The following is a 20,619-nucleotide window of genomic DNA, read 5'->3' on the forward strand; positions in this document are numbered from 1 at the left end:
ATAGAAGCTGTAAACCAAAGAACACATATTAGTAACCAATTTTAATTGAATTCAGCCTACATAAATTAAAGATTACTTTGAAAATGCAAATAAACACAAGCAGTAAAATACTTTTTTTAAAAAAAAATTGTGCAATTTCATTTATAGGTAGGGTTTGTAATTCTGAACCTTCTGAATTTTTTTGCATTCAAAGACAGGCGTTAGACTATTAATAAAAGATTACTGCCCAGTGTTTTGTTTTGTATTTATAGTTACAGTTTTTCCCCTTTTGTGAAACGAACTGGACTTAAAAAGATAATCCAGTGATGTTACAAAGGATGAAATAATGATCTATTGTGTAACTTGTATAGTGTACCTCTGTGGGTTTTCCAATTAGTCATTTTACCTTGGCTGTTTTTAATTATTATTTATTGTAGACTATAAATACGGCAGTTCATATAACCAACTTCAGAACTGGAGGCCTAGAAATACAGTAGGGTGTGAACAATAATGCAAAATGATAGCAAGAATGTCAGGGGCCGTTCTTTGTTGTGTCATTCATGCTGTCTTCCTTTTTCCATGAAGCACATGAATATTTCACATATCTGCATCCTCATCCTCTATTCTTCTTGACTAATTTTCAGACTGTCTGAATTTGCATTTCACATGGTAGCTGATTAGGAGATGCCGAGTGCAGCAGCGAAGCCTCAGCAGGCGGTTTCCATGGTGACCTTCAGCAGGATTTTAATGATGATACCACTAGTGATTCGTTGAAGTTGGCCTGCCTGCAGGGCTACTCCGCTGCAGCTAAGTGTGAAGTTGGATATGCGGATTCCCAGCCAAGGGGCAAATATCAAAGTCTGGCCCAGATAGAAGGTCTTAGAGTTTGGATGGGGAAAGACATTCCACCTTTTGCTTTACAGCTGTATAGTTCCTGCTGTTGAAAACAGATGCAAAGCACAACATGTTGTGTTTTCTTTATTTCAAAGCAGACACATATTTCTGCACCTTGGATAAACCGGTTATTTGCAAAACACACGTAAGTTATTTTGAGACATAATGAGAAGTCAGAGCTATGATAGGGATGAAAATAGTTACTTAAAAGAAGTAATCAGCTACGGAGACTGTAATGGGAACGTTTTTTATGTTCTGGTATGAAGACTTGTGTCTTCAGTAAGGTACACGGAAAAATAGATATGTTAGTTATTGTGGCAAAATAAACCTTTTTTACTTGTATGAAAAAAATGGTGCTGGTGTGAACTGTATATAAAAAACCAGAAACAAGCAAGTGTTATCTGTCGTATTAGGATACTGTCCTAAATGTTTCACCTGTACTGGAAATTTAGATATCAAACCTTCAACCAGGTTGGAAGCACACTCAGTGAGCAGTAAAGATCAGGGATCACTGAACAGTAAAACCCACTTCATATTTTATAACAAAGAATTTTCTGAAAGAAAAATTTCACTGAGCGTTGATCTCTGTATCCTCCGATATGGGAGTGCAAATACCTTCGTTACAAAATACAAGACAAATGCTTTTTAGAGAAGCTTTTTGTAAGTGAATAGAATGAGTTTTAAGATGTGACACACTTCTAAATTTTGAACTCTCTTGTAAGACCAACCTGTTAGCAATGTATTGCATCTGTGTCATCGGAGAATAGTGTGACAGAAGGGTGTACCTTAAGATAGGTGGACAGATGGATAATTTTTAAAAAAACCCTTTGAACAGAAATCCTGATAGTCTCAGATGCATTTTCACAAACTATTGCTTCCACAGTAGTCACAAACCAAGTTTTTCAAATGTTTAACAACTTTGGATATCTCAGTTTTTGAATATTCTTTAAGAAGATCCGGTATTCAGGGTGAGTACTCAGCATTTACTGAAAGCTGTTCTGCTTTAGGGAATTTCAAAGCTGGGGCTTCCTTGCTACCCTCAATCAATACTCTTAAAATCTTGTCAGCCATTATTAGTGTGACGTTGCTTTCGTGATAGGTGAAGTTTCTAAGTTTTCCCTTTGATTGGAGTGCACGTCTTCTAAAGTCTATAGCCAGCCTCCTACCCAGATGTGAAGGCTGAATGAGCCAGCAAGTCCACAATGGCAGTGTTATTTTCCAGCCAAAGGTCTTGGGAATAACACTGAGAAAGGACTTCAACATCTCCTATTCAGAGTAAGAACAGTTTTGTGGGTTTTTTCTCATGCAAAATTTCCTACATGACAATTTCAGTTTCAACCAGCTAGCAATGCAAAGTACTTGCCTGTCATATTTCTGTCTTTCCTCCCTCTTCCTGACTTGAGTGATATTTATTTCATAGCTGAAAAACCTGCTAAAGTTAAAGAAGGTGTGTCCCACTGCTCCGATGTCAGGCTAAGCTCCAGGCTAAAGACAGTCATTGCGCTAAGTGCACAGAGGAGGTTAAGAACAATAAGCAGCCAAAGAAGTTTGCAGCTTGGGGATGCAACAGGAGGTCCCTCCAGCTCAGTCGTAAGTCTCCTCTGCCTGTTGGCCAGTCTGTGCCAGATAGTAAAAAATTACTCTTGTCTTTAATGATAGTCTGACTTTTAGAATCCCAGTCCCTCTTCCCATGGTGCTGTGGGGCTCTTCTGCTACCTTGGAAACTTTAGTAAAACTAGAGAGGTTGACAAATGGATTTCAGGTTTATTGAAATGGATATTCCTGTAGGAGCTGAAGGAATAGTGCTATAACCGAGTATTAGCATCCAGCATGGTCCCAGTTTTAGTCCTGAAAACAGTTACGCAGGAAGACAGTCCTTCATCCTGTGTAACCGTTCACCTTCTCCCAAAGGTTTGCTGTTCCATAACAAGGCTCAGAATTACTCAAGGATTTTGAAATTATTCAGGAACCTGTGCTGTCATTGTGCAGCATCCCAGGCATAGTCAGCTCAGTGTTCCTGCCTTACAACTGAGATTCTGGACTGGGGAGGGGGAAGGAGATTTTTGCAGTAATGCTGGTGACCAACATTTAAATGTGAAGGCTCATAGCTGAAAGAGGTCTATTTGGTTTATTTTATTAAAAACAGTAGAAGGTTTGTCACTAGCTGAGCTCACCATTTGCACTATGTTGGGAACAGAATTTGAGTAAGCTGATTCAGTGACTGTCTCTTACTGTGAATGTATTCTTGTAGATCCTTTCTTGCATCCTAATAGTAGCTACATGTGTTTCGGTTTGAGTAAATAATAAGAAGCTGGAAAAAGCCACCAGTCAAGGCCCTATGTGGGCAAATGGTTTTTGCAAGTATACTTACAGGGATTAATAGGACTTCAAGCCTTACATGTACTTTTGAGTAATGATGCCATTTTGCTACACCGTTTTTCTAAACAATGAATCTTCTTGGCCGTTTTATTGAAGCTTGGACTTACAATGTACTGTAACAAGTAGCAAAGTAACTCTGAAGAAAGGCTTCCTGTTTAATGGCTTAACAAACAGTTTGAGTCTGAAATTGATTTTTAGATGATAAAGTTCGGTTTAGAAAACAAAATTAGTTACCACAGGCCAGGATTGAAAAGACATGAAGTAGTCTACTGGAGGTAAACAAATCTGCTCATGCTTTTCAAAGGTAAACTTTGAAAATCGACTTCTGCTGTTCTACCTACAGTAAAGTTATTGATATAGAGCTGGTAAAAACAGGAAAAAGAATACTTCGTTTCCCCTCTGATGATAGTTTCATAGGTTTCAATCCCTCAAGGTCTTCACTAAGACTTTATTTACTGTATGCACTTCTATCGAACAGATGGAAGTCTTCACAGAGAAAGATAAATGTATATGTACAAGGTTCCATGTTGTATTCTGCAGATAAATTGCCCTTGTATTTTCTTTACGAAATGTTATTTATTTGAGTCTTAATTTCAAGCTTGAGGTTTTTGGATGTTCTTCAGTCTTGTCTGTTTTTTGTGCGGGCTGTTTGAGGTGTTGCATAGCAAGCTGCTCATCTCTGCTCGTACACTGTGCCTGTTGCTTATGCTGTGTCCCACCCTGTTTCTTCTACAGGACATTGTTTTGCTTTGCACATTTGTGTTACGTGTTGGCAATTGTTACTACTTACAGTACTTCATGATTTCCAGCGTTCTATTCTCCAAAGTTTGGGGGTTATTACAGTCTAATAGTTTTTCCTATCAGTAGTATAGTACTTTATTTATTGGCTGCCAAAATTACCACGATGGCTTTTCTAACTCCATTACTCAAAATACACTTAGCATATCTAAATTTCAAATAACAAGTCTGTTACAGATTATTTTGATTTAATGTTTCTTTTCAATCCAGCAATTAGACCACTATCTTCAGAATTAGTGATCCCATTTTTAAATATTAAGCCCTTCTTCCTAAAGAAAGGGAATGTCTAGTGACATAGTTTTTGTACAGGTTTTTCATATTTAATAATACATTGTGTGTAGTTTACAATGTTTCTGCAAGGGCTAAAGAGCAAAGTTTTAAACAGTGGTATGCAACATTTCTTACTTAACTTCTGGGCTCCCTGTTACTGTGCAGTTAAATTAATTTATTAAAAAGTGAAGAGTATAATTATAATTTGAAATGCTGCTTGGTCTTTTTATAAAAAGCAGGAAGGCAACCCTCTGATGGCAGGTTTGAATATGCAGTCTATGTTCCTTTTGAATAAGCATGGTGATGAGGTCACTCGGTGTTAGTTGCAATAATTACAGCTTTTTTCAATAATCATACCTAATAATACCTGGAGGAAGAATGAACCAAATTTGACATATTGCCATCGAAGGGTGGATTGCAAGGTGTTTGTTTTTGTTTGTTTGGTGGATTCCCCCTCCCTTCCCAATGCTATAAGGAGATCCAAGAGGATTTTGCGAAGCTATTAAAAAGCACAAAGGAAGAGCTTCAGTTAGTGAGGTTGCTTTTGCAGAGGATGGCAAACATTTTAGTAAGTAGTCATGAAGCAGGTGACTTCAATGTTGAAAAATGCTTAGGAGATGCACACAATTTAAAACAGATGCCCCATCAGAAGGTTATCCAGACGATATATCAATTTCTAATGTCATAACTTCTTAGGCATATCAAGGGAGGAAGAAAAACCTGCAACTGTTCTGCCAGTTTGTGAAGGCGATGAGAACATCAGAGTGATGTGGAAGCTATATGGGGTTGCTTGTGCTGAATATCTGCACTGTGGAAGGCCCAATAAATGGTGGTGTTTGTGAAAACGTGGGGTTTTCTAGTCATAGTGATTTGTTTAGTCCCAGATAGAGGCTTCTGTGAACATAATTTATTAATTATGTGCTTCTTTCCATAAAGAAAAAGAAACTCAATAATATAATCCTAAGAATAGCTGCTGGGATGTAGACCAAAGGTTATTTCTTCTAGTATCGTGTCTCCAGCAGTGGGCAAGTGGAGTAGCAGGGCCAGCATAATGTGATACTTTCCCAGGTTCCAGTGGCAAGTTCAGAGGTTTCCTCAAAGGTGGACTCTTCACCTTAAATAGCCCTCGGTGGGTTTATTGTTCAGTTGCTCTCTGAACGAATGTGTGTTGATTGGTAGCTTCTAGCAGCAGGAGGTTCTGCAGGTTAACTCTGTGTTGTAAGTAGAATCATTAACTCTGTGTTGTAAGTAGAATCATTAACTCTGTGTTGTAAGTAGAATCATTAACTCTGTGTTGTAAGTAGAATCATTAACTCTGTGTTGTAAGTAGAATCATTAACTCTGTGTTGTAAGTAGAATCATTAACTCTGTGTTGTAAGTAGAATCATTAACTCTGTGTTGTAAGTAGAATCATTAACTCTGTGTTGTAAGTAGAATCATTGCCTTTTGTTGTTGGAACCTGTCACAGGGCAATGCCATTTGTTGCTGGCTGGCTGTCCTGCCAGGAGTAGGGGGGCAAGCAGGTCCCCATTTACCTTCTCACCGTGCTGCCTTCAGCCTCTGGAGTTCATAGGCACAGCCCTCCAAAGGCAAAGAATTCGATTGTAAATGATATGTAATGGGACTAAATGCATGTCTCAAGTTACATTTTAAAAGGATTGCAACTTAAATCTGCTCAACAGTTTTTCGGGACAACAGTACAAAACGTAAAAATCATGGAAGCATGTTGCATACGTGCTTGCATAAAACTGTGCAGTGTGTGTTGAGTGGGGGGGCTGAGGGGGTGTTTATGCAGAATCACTATTTGGCTATTTTTTAAATTTTTTTGCCAGTCGTATTAATTTGAGTTTGTTAATGCACAAATACTACTTTTGTAAGAAGGCAAACGATCCTGTCATGTTATTTTCCTTTCCTAGCTGCGACAATTAGTTAATATGTGCATCAACCCGGATCCAGAGAAGCGACCAGACATAACCTATGTCTATGATGTAGCGAAACGTATGCATGCACACACTGCGAGCAGCTAAACAGACATCAGATCATGAAGAAAAGAGCAGAAATAACCAAGTATTTTAAATAAATCATCCCACCTCTTTGTTTGTGTTACACAAATGTAATTATTTGATGCTTACTGTTGTGCTTTGAATTGTAAACCATTTTATATACATGCTTTGTTTTCTGTTTATTTTGTATTTTTTACTAACTTGTAGTTCTACAACAGGTTTGAATATGTAAAGTGTAACTTTAAAAGAGAGCAAGAGCTATCGTGTTCCATGTTAAGTGGGTTCAAGTATGTTTTCTTTAATAACAAATTTTTATTTAGTTGGGCCTCAGTTCTAAAACACAGTTGCACTTTTGCACATGATACAGATACCAGGCTTATTATCCAGAAGCAAAATGTCTGAATCTCTCAAATTTTTAGTAATTTATAGAAAGTATGAATTAGCACAGTTAACTTTATTTTAATCTTTGTTCCAAGAGGAACATAATTATTATAGATGGTGGTTGTGTTTTATATTGAACGCGTGTTGAAGATGTTTGCAGCTCTCTGCATAAGAGTAGGCAGGTGGTAGGATTAATTCTCTGCTTGCCAAATGTGACGGGAAAATAGTTTCAGGAAAAATTGTCATGCTGAAATTTTTGTAACATGGCTTTTTATTATTCTGCCATAATGCACGTAAAACATTTGTTGGAGGTTTTCTGGGAAAATTTAAGGTGTTGATTTTGCAATCTGATAGCTTTCAATAGGCTTGTGTAGCACTGCCCTGGGGCAGTAGGAATCTGCATAGTTAAGTCTTCAAAACATGCAGATGATTCTTGTTGCAAATCGGGTTCTTTTGAGGCTAATGTTTATGAGAAGGTCTGATTAAAAGATGGGATCTTTTAAGTTACAGCTTCCCAACTGTTTATGTATATATCACTGTTTATAGATTTTTGTGTTTAAAATTTGAATCACCTTACAGTATATTTAAAAGTTAATATTTTTTTTTTAAATACAAAAACCTTTTGGAAAAGATATAGTGTGGTATAACACAAAATGTATTCTTCTTTAATACCTGGTTTTGTATACTGTATCCTGAGAATTAGTTTTATATTTAGCAAAAGTAAATTTTAGCTTTTATGTTTAAGAGAAAGTTGCCACTCCTTCATTTGGGAAATAAATATGTATGTAAAATGTCTTACAAATACTTATTAGTTGAAAAGGAAATCCAGAATACTTTTGTTAGACCTTAGTACCTTTTTGGATATGCTTAATAGTATTTTTATTGTTAAGGAAGGAAGGTGTCTTGTTTTTAAATGTGGTAAAAATGGAGAGTGGCCTGAAGCTTCTTGAGTTTCAGGACTGAACTTTTTATATAGAACTGTCAAAATTATTACCAGTGATATTGCTAAGAAGCTGTTACGGTCAGTTAAATCTTTTCCCTTATGTGGGCAAAAAGAAGTTAGTTCAAATAAAAGCAGCGGTAAGTACGTACACATATAGGTTCTAAATGCAGCCAGTTCCCTGCATGCTCAGATCCTTTTTTTTTGTTTGTTTCTCTGTGCAGCTTTATTTTTTGATTTGATATAATGCTTAAAGAATAAAAATCCAGTTGTGGGGTTTGTGGATGAAATGTTCAAGCTAGGTCGGGGGGGTTCTGTTTTTGGTGTGTGGGGTTTTCTGTTTTTTTTTTTGTTTGTTTTTTTAATTTTTAAATCTACAAATACTTATGTTTGGCAAAATACAGGAGTTTTTAAATAGTATGTGGCAGATCATCAGCTTGTCTTAATACACATATTTTTTAAATTTTTGTTTCCAGATTTTATAGGATGAATCCTTAGTTTTTCTCCTGGCTTCTGTGTATCTTGTAGGGCTTCAGCGGAACGATTTTAGGGAGGAGGTATTTGAGAAACCTTGGTTTGTGTTTAACAACTTCTAGATCTCATGTGTTACCTGATTATTGAATTTTAAAAATGATGGTTGTGTTCCATAACAGTAGTTCATACGTCGTAGGATGAAGTGGTTTGTATTGGAACAGGCAGCATACTACTTTTGGACTGCCAGGATTAGCTCTTAATATGCACAAATACTCAAGCCATTTAGCTATTTTTTTTTTCTGAAATGTGCTAGAACATGTAAAAATAACTGAAAAAATACCCTCAGCCCAGTCTAGCTATTTGTATATAATAATCTGCATAAAGTATTAAATTTTTCTTGAAAGAAACCAATAATAGTTTCCGCTCTGCCCTGCCTTCGGAAGGATACATTGAGTAAAGAAATCATGAGTTAAAAGTTCACGAATGTGCATACTTAAGCATACAAGTTTTTTTATTGCTGTATTTTTATAGTATTTATGATTAAATCTTGTGCTGAGGAAAAGAAAAAGTTGTTCCTTTTTTAAAATGAATAGTACAGATTACTCTGGTACCAAACTTTATAATTAAGAATTAACCTCATATACGTTAATAGAACTGCTTACTTAACTGGGAACGGTAGCATCTATCCCCTAAGTAAAGCACCTAGTAACATATGAAAATGTTAAGTCGTTTATAACACTCCCATTTGTGCTATACATTTACAAAATACTTTCTTTTATAAAACACCTTTCTATTTTTTGTATGTTGTTGATCGTGACGTTTGGCACTATTTATTTTAAGCTATGGCATTATGTGTTTATTTTCTTTAAAGGAAGCGTGTTACTTTTCTAGCCAAAATGTCTGACTAGCTCCTCCTTTTATTTCAGCAATGCTTACAGGATTAACTTGCTTCGAGTGAACTATGTGCTTTGAATGACACTGCATAAAATCTTTGTCTTGTCTTGAAAGCTCCCCTGCTGTGCAGTAGTCTAATAGAAATAAAACATACAGATATGAAATATAATATAAAAAAGTGGTTTTATGATATTTCTTCAAACTTCTATTATTACAGATATATATATATGTTACAGTAGATACTACCTATCTTGTGGACAGTGTACTGCTTCCGGTAGTTGATTATAGGTGAGTTTTCTTGACTGTAACAAAAGATGGTATATAAAAAACACCTTTTGTTGTATTTGTCAATTTTTTTTCTAAAAATCCTAGATCTGATACATTCACAATTAACCCAAAAGAGTGTTTTTATACCAAAGTTAAAAACAAATCTGAAATTATTTTCAAACCATATGAAAATATCTGAAAGGCATAAAAAGAATGAAGAGCTCCCATGATGCCCCAGTCCTGTGAGCTGTTGTTTATAGGTAGGCTGAATTTTGTGTAACTTCAGTAATGTTGAGTGAACCTCATATACACACATGAATAAATAGTAATTAGTAGGGTATATAGAAATGATGTGCTCAGCTCACTTTTTATACCTCTCCTGTACGTCACTGGTTTGGTAGCAGGGAATGATGTGGGGTTTTCCCCCCCTTCTTCTGTTGCACTCTAACGATCCAGCTACCAACCGTACGAGCAGGCACTAGAAGTATGTTGTCTTCTTGTAATAAGCAGAAAGTTTAAAAATGTGCCAATATACTGAAAGATGAAATACAGCATTAGAAGTGTCTGAGAAGGCTGGTGTTTTATTCATGCTTAAGAAAGCCACAGAGTGAAATTCTTGACAGAAGCTTGGAAATGGAGGACGACTTATTATGGAGCTCCGAATGGGACCTAAAGTCTCAGCGCTGTTTGTTTTCAACAATCTGTCCACTTAATCTCTGTCTGCGCTGTTACAGAGTGAGATGAGAATCTTAATGGCTGGACTGGGATGCTGGTGGTGATTGCTGTGTCACGTATTTGAGCTTCTAGGAACAGGAAGTTGATGGGAGGGAGAGTCAAAGAAGGCCTTCAGGTCTTGCTTTGTGGAGAGTTAATTTAATCTGAAAGTAAAGTTGCTGGACAGCAGAGTTCAGATAACTGCTTTTTCATTATTTTTAGTACTTCTTTAACAGTCAGAAGTTTTTCCAGCCCTACCATATCCCCACATCATCTAGCCGGTGGCAGTGCTGGTCTTCCGAATGGCTGATCGCTGCTGTGATCTGGGTGAATACCTAAACCTTGCTGGCAGGGTCATCCCAGGGGGGGAATACCAGCACTGGGCATGCCTAGGGGGGTGTTACTTAAGTTTCTGAACATGACTCAAATACAGATTTTTAAGGTTCTTTTTCAAAGTTTATTCCCTTCCCTAAACCTTGTTCTTCAGTTGATACTTTTAAAAGATTGCTTCCCTTTCATATTCACTTGTGAAGTTCTAAGATTCCTGTCTTCCACTGGTTTTGCTTCATCTGTCCTGTTGTCTGCGCTACCCTCTTCCTGATTTGAAGTCCTCTGTGTCTAGTTTGCTTCTTTCTTTGTGCCTTTGCTAAACTCAAGCCATTTTTCTTCTCAAATTTTATCCACTCACTGTGGGCAAGCCCTATATTTTCCCCTGATAACTACTTAACTCCATTGTTCTTCATTCTGTTTTTCCAGCCCAACGCTTTTGATTTCTAGTTTTAGACAGATTTTCTCACTGCCTCAATCATTCCCATGACCTTGTCTTTACTAAATACTGTTCACTTTATTATGTCTCATTTCTAAATTCCCTTTCTCTGATCACTACCTGCTCTCTTCCAGCTTATCTGTCTTTCTCTCTCCTCTACCCTGTCACTCACTCCTTTTGGGATCCCAAGTCTATTAACCTTTCTGACTCCTCTTCTCAGCTGCCTCCTTCGTTCGTTGGCCTCACTTCCTTTGACTCACTGGTCTTTATTTTCATCGCTTTCTGCTCCTCCATACATGGTTTCTTTGGTTGCTTCTCACATTGCTGTGTCTCCATTCCTATCCCTGGACGTTTTTTCTTGTAACTTCTTAATTTTCTTTCCTGCCTTTCTGAATATCTCTGAAGGGTATGACAGCACAACACAACTTCGGACTCAGCATTGCCTTACCTGTTTTTATTCTCTTTCCAAATGGACTTTTTAACCACTTTATCCCACCTTTTTTTTTTTCTTGTTGAGCTTGTTTGCATGTTTGCTGTTCATTTTAAGTTTCTCATTCATTCTTGATGCAAAATGTATCTTCAAAACCAATGTTGATTTTTACATGATGAGATCCTTTTCAAAATTGTCCTTTCTCAGAATCTGTTTCTGAACTGGGCTTTTCTGCCTCTTTGCTATACAAGTTTTCCCCTTTTATTTCTGTATCTTTTATGCCTGTCATTCCTTTCGTTGAATGACCACTTTCTCTTTAAATCCCCATCTTGTTTCCATCACTAGCAACCAAGTTTTTCTTTCCGAGGTCTTGAAGGGATAAGCGCTCATCATCCTAACTGGTTCTTTTTTTTTAATATTCTTGCCCTTTATTCTCCATTTGTCATTTCCTATTGGTATGTACCTGAATATCCTCACTCCAGTTTGTTTTCAAGTTTCTGACTTTACATTTTATTTTGAATGCTCCCCACATCCAGTGCTTCCTTCTTCTCCCGTAGTTCTATCTCCAGATGGTTCCTTGAGTATCTAGCCACAATCTCAGACCTGTTGAGATTCAAAGATCCAGTTTTTATTCCAGAGTCCCTCCAGACTATTTTCCAGCATCCCTGACAATTTTACTTGCCTATTTTCCAGGGCCACAACCTTTCTATCTCTTGACACTTCTCCCATGCCTGCGTATTAAATATCTCAAAAATTATTAGTATCAGATTCCAGGCCTCCTCATTATCTGTTCTTTCTTGTCTCTTATCTTTACTGTTTTAACCTCTGTGTCGTTTTGATAACTTTTCTCCTTTCAAAGTATCAAAATCGACAAGACTGAACTGTTGGGCTTTAGCTGCTTTGTGCACTGCAGAAGGAACTCCATGAAATCATTTGTTTTGTGTTTCTAAAGAGACGAGTCCCACGGATTTCATCTTATTTCAGGACTGTAGAGCTGGCGCAGATTCTATTCCTCGAAGTATTTTGAAAGTCCTTGAATTTTGGCCTTGATTTAATCTTCTGCTGCTTCAGATACAAGTTTTTGCCCTTCATTTCTTTGTCTTTACTGTGTGTAACTCTGTCTTGTTTCTGCACATAAAGCTAACGGTCCTGTTCTTGGTATAGCAACTTGAATTCAGTGCATTTACTATTGCTTAAAATAATGTGCTTAAGAGCTTCACTGGCTGGATCCAGAGCGTTAGGCACAATGCTCCTCTTTGTTCCTGTCCCACACTTACACTGGCTTCTCTTGCTGCCTCTCTATCTGCCCCGACTGAAGATGCGCCATGTTACGCTGCAGGGTAGTGTTGATGCAGTTGAGGCACCTGCAAACAAGGTAACTGGTATACTTGCAGCACTACTGCAAGTTCTTATCAAGAGCAAAACGCTTATTTGTCCTGTGCATCTAGAACTGAGCTCTGTGCTGTACTGCTTCTCTGTCCATGCTACCCTAATTTCAAGCCAGACCAGCTCTGCCTGCGTGGTAGACCGCAAGTTTTCTGCATAGGTCTGACTTCACAGTTTTAGCAGCCTTTCAGCTTTGGACGACTGCATGTTTGTAGGGATTCACTGTTGATCAAATTGTCTGAACTTTGACTGCTCATAATTATCCTCATATATATGTTGAGAAGCAAAAGTCTCCATAAAACTAAGAAGTTTGGGGAGTGTAGGATATAGAGCTGAATGTCAGATTGTTTGGTGTGTGTGTGGGCATACACACATTTAATCACTGTTTATTTTCACCAGAATAATACTTTTCTTTTAGAGGATCAGGTGCTTGTTGGCACTAAACGAATACTTTCAGTATTTTTCAGTTTCTATGTTTATCCTTTGTTGCCAGTTTGTATCATGTCATACCATTAATTAATTTTTCTTCTATGACTGCCTTAATGATTGGTGGAGGCCTTACACCTTTTGTCTAATTGAAATGTTCTGTTCATATGGAAACAAAAAATAAATTAAGAAATTAGATGCACTGAGTCCTTCCTGATGATTGCATTTGCTTTGTGTTTAAATCCTAGCGATGGAGAGAGGTCTTGCAGTGGACAGAAACAGAGATGTTTTGGGGTTCCCTGCTCCCTCTCCACCTTCTGGCTCCTTGTTCCCTGGCTTCCCTGGGGAACGTGTTGGCAGCACAGCACTGCCAGGGCGCTGAGGGCTAACAGAAACTTAAAATAAGAAAAGTAAAATGTTGATGTTATCCTGCTTATGTTCCTTTGGTGTCCTGTCTCAGTGTGACTAGGAAATCTCCCATTTCAAAAAGACTAGGGAGGCCCTTGGCATTGTTGTACAGTCATTTATTGTTCTTTACATGCTTGGCATTAAAAATCCATTTGCTGTTACAAAGAGAATTTTAAATCATGCAAAGGGTCTTACTTTGCCCATTGGTACTCTTCTGTACGCTTTATTTGTTAGCTGTTTCTTTGATTTCAGTCATGCTGGACTGCTGTAGAGGTGATCATTAAATATGAGTATTGGATTTTCTGGTAAGGTTTTGTTGGGAGAGGGGAAGAAGGGAAGCATTCATTGATTTGTTTGAATTTGGTTGCTGATGGTGCTTCAATCAAATTGTGGAATCATTCAGGTTGGAAAGGACCTTGAGAGAGGTCTCCAGTCCAACTCCTGCTGAGAGCAGAGTCGGGGCTGAATTCAGGCCAGGGCTCAGGGCTTCAGACAGCCGCATCCTGAAAACCTCTGGGGACAGTGGCTGGGCAGCTTCCCTGGGCAGCCTGCGTCAGCGCTTGGCTTCACTGAGAGCCTGGCTTTCCTGATGTTCAGTCAGAAGCTCCTCAAATGGGGGCTGTTTGTTCTCCTGCCACTTCGCAAATGTTATTACTATTGCACAAAAGGTAAGTCAGACATTGAAACAAGCAGAGAACTTAATGTTTTATTTTCTGAAATGTGCAAAAAAAAAAGTTCACGTAATACTTTTGCATCCTGTATGACATGTACATGATGAACATTTACTACTTGAGCGTAAAATAAAATTTTTGGCAGTAAACCTTGAATTAAAAGTTCTGTGATGTTTATGGCTGGATGTTCTCAGTTGTTACCTTTTAAATCTAAGAGATGTCTCCTGGCAGAGCACAGCTCCGCCTCCGTGGTGAAGCCGGGACTGGGATCCTGAACACGACTTCAGTTTCTGCCTTCTGGAGCCTGCGGTGAGGGAGGTAGCTCACCACTGGGGTGGGATGGGAAGGAAGAGAATGTGCATCATGATAGCTGGTGGGTGTGGGAACTCCTACTGCCATGTGCTGGTGGAAACTTGCCTGGAGAGATTTATCAACACCGGGATTTGAGGTTGCAAATGATGTAGGGAAGGGTGGTAGCAATTTTCAGAGCAGTGGTTGGTTTTGGTTAATTTTCCTGTGTGTCAAATGAGAACTCAAAGTCTGCAACTTCTGATCACAGATTTCTTGGAAGTGAATAGAGGATATGGCAAATGGGTTTGGTTCCAAATTCAACGGAAATTCTGTCTTCTGAAGCAGTTTCCTTAAACGAAGAATAATTTCTTGATCTTATAAAAGTCATTTCAGTTACCTGTCTGGCAGGGTGGTGGTGGCTCTGTATCGTTGTTGTACTGGAGCTTTTACGAGGCATGTGTTTCCCTAGACCCGCTCCCGGTGTATGGCAGCTGCCTGGCAGCTGGGCTCCTCCGCCTCGTTCCACACCAGCGCGGCACGGGACGGCGGAGGGGACGCAGGGACTGAGCTGCCTTGTGTAGCGTTCGCGTCCACGCAGGTACTGGCACGGGGTGCAGCTGCACGTGCTGCTCCGTCCTCTCGCTTCGCAGCGCCAGTCGTGTAGGTCGGACCCTCTGATACCGGGAAGCAGGGGAGTGTAGAGGTACTGTGTAAACACACATCGCCGATGCATGCCACGTTCGCTGCGGTACAATTTCTTCTGATTTTCATTCACTCATAGTGACTTAATGTAATCCAAAAGTGTGTGTGTGTGGGGGGGTTGGTGTGGTTTTTTTTGTTTTTTTTTTTTGTTTTTTTTTGTTTTTTTTAAAGTGTTGCAAATGATTCAGAACTTTCACTCTTGGGAAAGAATATCTTATAAGGTAATTTAATTTTGCAGCATTCAATATGCATTCTTAGCAGTAATGATTTTTTTTGCTTGTTCTAGAAGAAATAATTATTGTAGAGTATAATACCTCCATCCTGTGATCTGTTAAAGACTAAAATTCTTCCTGCTATACTTTTCCTCACTGGATAGGAGGAATTAAAAGCTTCTTTTCAGAAGTGTGGGAAGAGCCAAATGCAGTTGCACTGATTTCAACCCCCAGAGAAGGACTTTCTTGCTGGAGTGTGGTCTGAGCAGCTGTAATGCTCCACCTGTAGCTGGAAGGGAATTCCTCCAGGGCAGAAGCTCTGCTAAGCAGACATAAGACAGCTTTGAGGACTGCCTTAAAAGGGTTTAATGAGTTTGCAGGGAAGAAAGGGGTCTTAAAATGTTCTTGTTGTGGAGAGTGGTTTAATGCCCTGGCCCCTGTGGTAGGCTAAGGAAACACAGGGGTCTCCAGCTGATGTGTGCACTAGGCTGAATTCGAAGGGAAGGCTGCTTGTCTTTTCTCCTTTAGCTGGGAGATCTGTACTGTGTGTTTGGGGATGAAACACAGTCTGGCTGAAAATTCCAGCCTCGGGTGGGAGGGTTCTTGCAGGTAGTTTGCATGGAATATCCAATAAAAATAGTAAGTCAGTAATTTGAAGAACCACGTACACTCATCTTGTTTCTGTAATGTAGCTGTTCCACTCCAGAGCCTACATGGGTATGGAGGCGACTTCATCAATCCGTCCTTAGCAGAAATAGGACAAGGGTTGCCCTGTCTTGGTTTTGTATTTTCCTGTGGTGTGTTTTATGTTGTTTGTTATTTTTGATGGCTTTTAGTTTTTGCAAAACACTTCTCACCTTAAAATTATAATTTAAAAATGTTCCATATGAATTTAATATACCTCTATATCTGTATTAACAAGACTTGCAAACCACTGCATTCTTCTCTATAACGAACATTTGCAGGTTGACCGTGTATCAGATGTACTTGCTAGGAGCTGCCCTTGACTTGTCACGTTGCACTGTTGTGAACGTGAATATGTTTCCTTTGTTGAAATCCAAGGACTGATCCTATGAACATAAAATGCAAGGTATACATCTTTAAAAAACCCCGCATACTGCAAAATGAGGCAATTATTTGGTCTTCCCAGAGCCGTGTTTCCTGTGTGTGGGTATCAGTGGTAAGTATGGCCGTTAGCAAGGCTGGCGCTGGTTTGAGCATCATTAAATAGAAGCCTGCTGACACTGGCCATTGATCCGGCAGCTGGCACGGGGCCTCTGGGCCACGGTATTTCCTCCCCCATCTCTCCCTTCTCTCTGGGGATAACCAATTGGAAGAAACGACCCACTTGCCTGGAGTGTTTTAGAAGTGGTGGGCAGTTGGATGTGAATTGTCAGCTCCAGCTAGGGCAAAGGATCATGCGGTTGACCCTTATCTGATGCTGGCAATTCTGTTCCTGTAACATTCGGCCATCCCTTACAATGTCACAAATCCCAAGAAGACCTTATGAAACTCCACCAATGCAGTCTTTGGAAAGCTGTCATCTTTTAGAGCTGTTATGGTACAAAAGGCTGGTGGCTGTTTTGAGCTATAATATTTTAAAGAAAGGTCTGCCTGTTCAGTAATGAAATGTTTATGATGCTAAGTAATCTGTTGATAAAACCACATTTTATTTCAAAATTGCTTTATTTTCCATTCTATGAGAGTGCACAAGTTGATGACGATGATCTCAAGTGGATAGAATCAGATGATGTTTGAGGAATATTCATGGAATGGAACATGCTATTTCTCATAGGTACCATGTTCTTAACATATAGGTACCATGTTCTTAACATATAGGTACCATGTTGTTCCCATATATTGTTGTTTTCAGTCTTTAAATTTTTCTTTAAACAGCATTGATACCTCTAAAAACAGTCACAAGCTTTTACAAAGACAGCTTAGGTATTCTGATATGGTGTGCTTTGAGAATTTTGCATATATTTCACAATTAATGATTTATATTTTCTGTAAGAAATTTAAATTAGACATGGTATTATTTTGTTATTACAGTAGTACCCAAATGCTGTAATTGTGATCAGAATCCCATTGTAACTAAATGGATTATCTATGTGAGAATATTCTCTCTACAATCTATCATCTAACTACACATTTGCAGTAAGTTGCCTCACACACCAGTGCGGAATGCTGGCAGTTTTTGCCTGCAGTAAAGTACCATCCGATTGTATAACTTCTGCCCGCTTTATGGGGCTCTTGTTGGAATTTGGCCTTTTTATTTCCTCCTGATTTTTAATTTCTGACTTTGTATAGGACCATCAAGCTACTGCAAAAAGAACTGTAGACCATAATTGTAATTTCTCACAGTAACTGGGCATGAAATTCTGTGCTTAAAATGCAGTCCTAAACCACAGTTTCCTTTTAAGTCACATATTCTGCAGTTCTCTCATAAACTTAAAATACAGTCCGTGTTACATCTTTGCATCACTTCATAATTTTATGTAATGAAAACCTGAAATAGAAATTATTTTTGACTGTATAAAGTGCCTCAGAGTTGAAATTGCAAAGAAATCGATTGTGTTCTTCAGACCCCTCAATAATTGTCTTTATATTCATTCTTTAAGGTCCTAACTAAGCTGAAATGCAGTATTTCATTCCTGACATTTAATCCATAAAAACATCCTTGGAGATGTATTATTCCCTTAAAGTAATTCATGTGTACCCTACAGTGAACACACACAGCTGGAGGTATATCGGAATCTTTTTTTTGCTCTGCTACAGGACATAAACAGGAAATGTATACACGCCTCATTTGAAATGGGTTTAGATAATTGTCGTATGGCAAACATGTTGTCCTAGTCCTGGGGCTATTTTTTGATGAGATATTTACAAAAAAACCCAAAGCATCAAACTCTGGATACATGAACTAACACTGCATCTTCGACTGTTCTGATTTGGGTAGTGTTTGTTTGGCTTGTAAATGAATGGCAGCGGTGCTGGTGACGCAGCGGTGCCTCCGGGCTCAGTCCGCCTGGGTATCCAAAGGTACAGCAGGTCTGTCCGTCCGTCGGTCAGGGCTACCGCTGTCTGGAGGGACAGTGACCCGAGCGAGCCGTTCCGGGGGAGGCTACGGCGTGAGCTCACCCCCTGATCGCTCTGCCCGTGCAGCCCGCGGCCACGCTGCTCCCTGGGGATGCGGCAGGTACGGGCCAGGTCCTGCCGGCTGAGCGAAGGCTGCCTTGCCCGTGTGCCAGAGTTAATGCTGAGTGACTGGTGCTGTGCTCGACTTGTCTGCGTGCTGGCACTGCCAGTCTGGCCACGGGTGCGTGCGTGCATCTAGCACAGCGTCGTCTGCGTAGGAGTTAGTGAGTGGCTGTGGTACCTGCTTGTGCCAGAATGTTCTGCATCCAGAACTCCTTAAAAACCACAGTAAGTTGTGACTTTGGACTTGTATGCCTCCTGTACGCCTCTGCCCATACTTACTCATGTTAATCAGATTATTTTTCCTACTGGTTAAGAAAAGAATGGAGCAAGAATTATTTCTGTTACAGTAGTGCTTCTTTATATTTCTAAACTAGCTAAAAGTCTTAAAGATGTATAGTACAGGAATATCTATTCCGTTGAATTCTGTGGATGTCAGTCTTTGGACACCATAAAAGGACTTGATTATCTGCATATACTGAGCATCTGTTACGTGGTTGTAGGTATCGTAGATGCTTTTAAACTGCACATCTGAAAAATCACTTGACTGCTACTGAAAAGCCTGATCTGCTGCGCAGTATAAAAGAATGTGGTGCACTTTCTGCTTTACTGACCCTGCGTGTACAGGTTGGCCCTGATCATGTCTCTGATTCCATGTTATTTTTCCATGCAACTTGCACAATACAGGTTTCCGTCGTGTACCAGACAGATGTGCCCAGGCAGCGTACTTCATAGCAGATCCTGTAAGTGAGCAGGAGGCCAAGAGGAGTCCAGCAACTTTGGAGCAGCATGCAAACCTCACACCTTCTGCCCTCCTCTTGTATATTCGTAGCTCTGGCTTCTGCTCTTTTTCTGGAGTGTAGCCACTTTCTACAGTGCTTCTGGCCTTTTTTTAGCTTTCCCAATTTCTGTGGGATCCTGCATTTCACAGCGTGCTTAGCTCTTAGTACTGCCTTTTACCTCTTAGCTTTGCTCCATTCTGTGATTTTCTGTGCTTTGAGAATCTGTCCTTTCAATGTTACGCCCTTTTCACAGCATTTGGCTTGGTAACCTTGTACTTCTCTTATTCTCCAAGTAATTTTGTGCTTGCTTTCTCATGTACTTCTGCTGTGATTTGAGGATGAGTGCTTTTGTGGTTTCTTTCCCTGCCTCCCTAGTGGGATGTAAAAATCCCTTTCCATTCTGATAATCTGGTAACATCGCAAACTACTTTGCTACAGTCCCAGTTACACAGAAGTTGGACTATGAGCCTCTGAGCAGGCTTTGTGTTATTTATGTGGATAAGAAAGGATGCATTACAAAACATGATTTGCACATGACAGCTATCAAGAAAATTGAGAGGCCACAGTATGCAGGATTTTGAGGGGAAAAAATTGGTCTGAGTGGTGATCTCAGGCAGTGCTCAGTGTAGTGTGGGATTAGGTCTTAAGCAAACACTCTTATGAAGAGTGCTCGTGCAGCATTACAAGTAACAAAACAATTACCCAAAGGACAGCATCTTTGGAAACGATTGCTGTCGTTTGGCTAGTACTGGTAAGCTTGCTGTTCTCTCTGTCCATATTTTGTCCATTAATACTTGCTACAGAACAAAGCAAGTAGTGGTGTGGGTTTTTTTTTTTTGAAAGATGATATTGTTGATAGATGTAGACTGTATAAAAATGAAAGAATTTTCTGTGGTTGTATAACAAATACATTTCTCTTTCATCCAGCGCTGAACTTTAAGAATGAATGAGGATTCAGGTCGTGAAATTTTTCAATTTATTCTTTTAATGCACTTTCTTATATTGTTGCCAGCAAAGATAACTGCATGTTTGGTTATCATTCCAGGACACTTTAGCTTTTCTTTTACCACAGGATCTGCCCCCCTTAAAGGAAAGTATAAAGAGTAGCAGTGTTTTGCAGAATTGTGAGATAGATGTTGGTCTTCCACAGAGCGATCAGTAGGCAAATACTGAAATGCCTTTGAATCCTTAAATCTGCCAATGAGATTGGGGCTTATATTACTCATGCTCACTTACTTTTATAGATCGATATTTCATGGTCTATTTACTAATACAAATTGACTGTTTCTATTTTTGGCTAAAATGTGTAATTTGTCGTCCCCTGTCCCGTCCCGTCCCCCCCCCCCCCCCCCGC

General features: G+C 39.3%; 1 protein-coding gene across 8 annotated transcripts in view; it reads left to right on the forward strand.

Annotated features, from left to right (window-relative positions):
* The window catches only part of NEK7 (NIMA related kinase 7), a 75,700-nt gene extending 62,501 nt beyond the window's left edge, over nucleotides 1-13,199 (forward strand). For 4 of the 8 annotated variants that reach the window (XR_013931075.1, XM_080406495.1, XM_080406496.1 and 1 more), the window contains one exon: nucleotides 6,237-13,199. Coding sequence is in view for 4 of the 8 variants with exons in the window: in XM_080406495.1 (XP_080262621.1) it covers nucleotides 6,237-6,347 (111 nt within the window). In the remaining 4 variants the exon portion in view is untranslated. Of the gene's footprint in view, nucleotides 1-623; nucleotides 2,464-6,236 lie in introns of those variants that run through there. The other 4 variants (XR_013931073.1, XM_080406498.1, XR_013931076.1 and 1 more) reach the window with 3 other exon arrangements.
* Nucleotides 13,200-20,619: the final 7,420 nt, after the last annotated feature.

The sequence above is a fragment of the Falco punctatus genome (assembly GCF_963210335.1).
Source record: "Falco punctatus genome assembly, chromosome: 11".
NCBI classification, from domain to species: Eukaryota; Metazoa; Chordata; class Aves; order Falconiformes; family Falconidae; genus Falco; species Falco punctatus.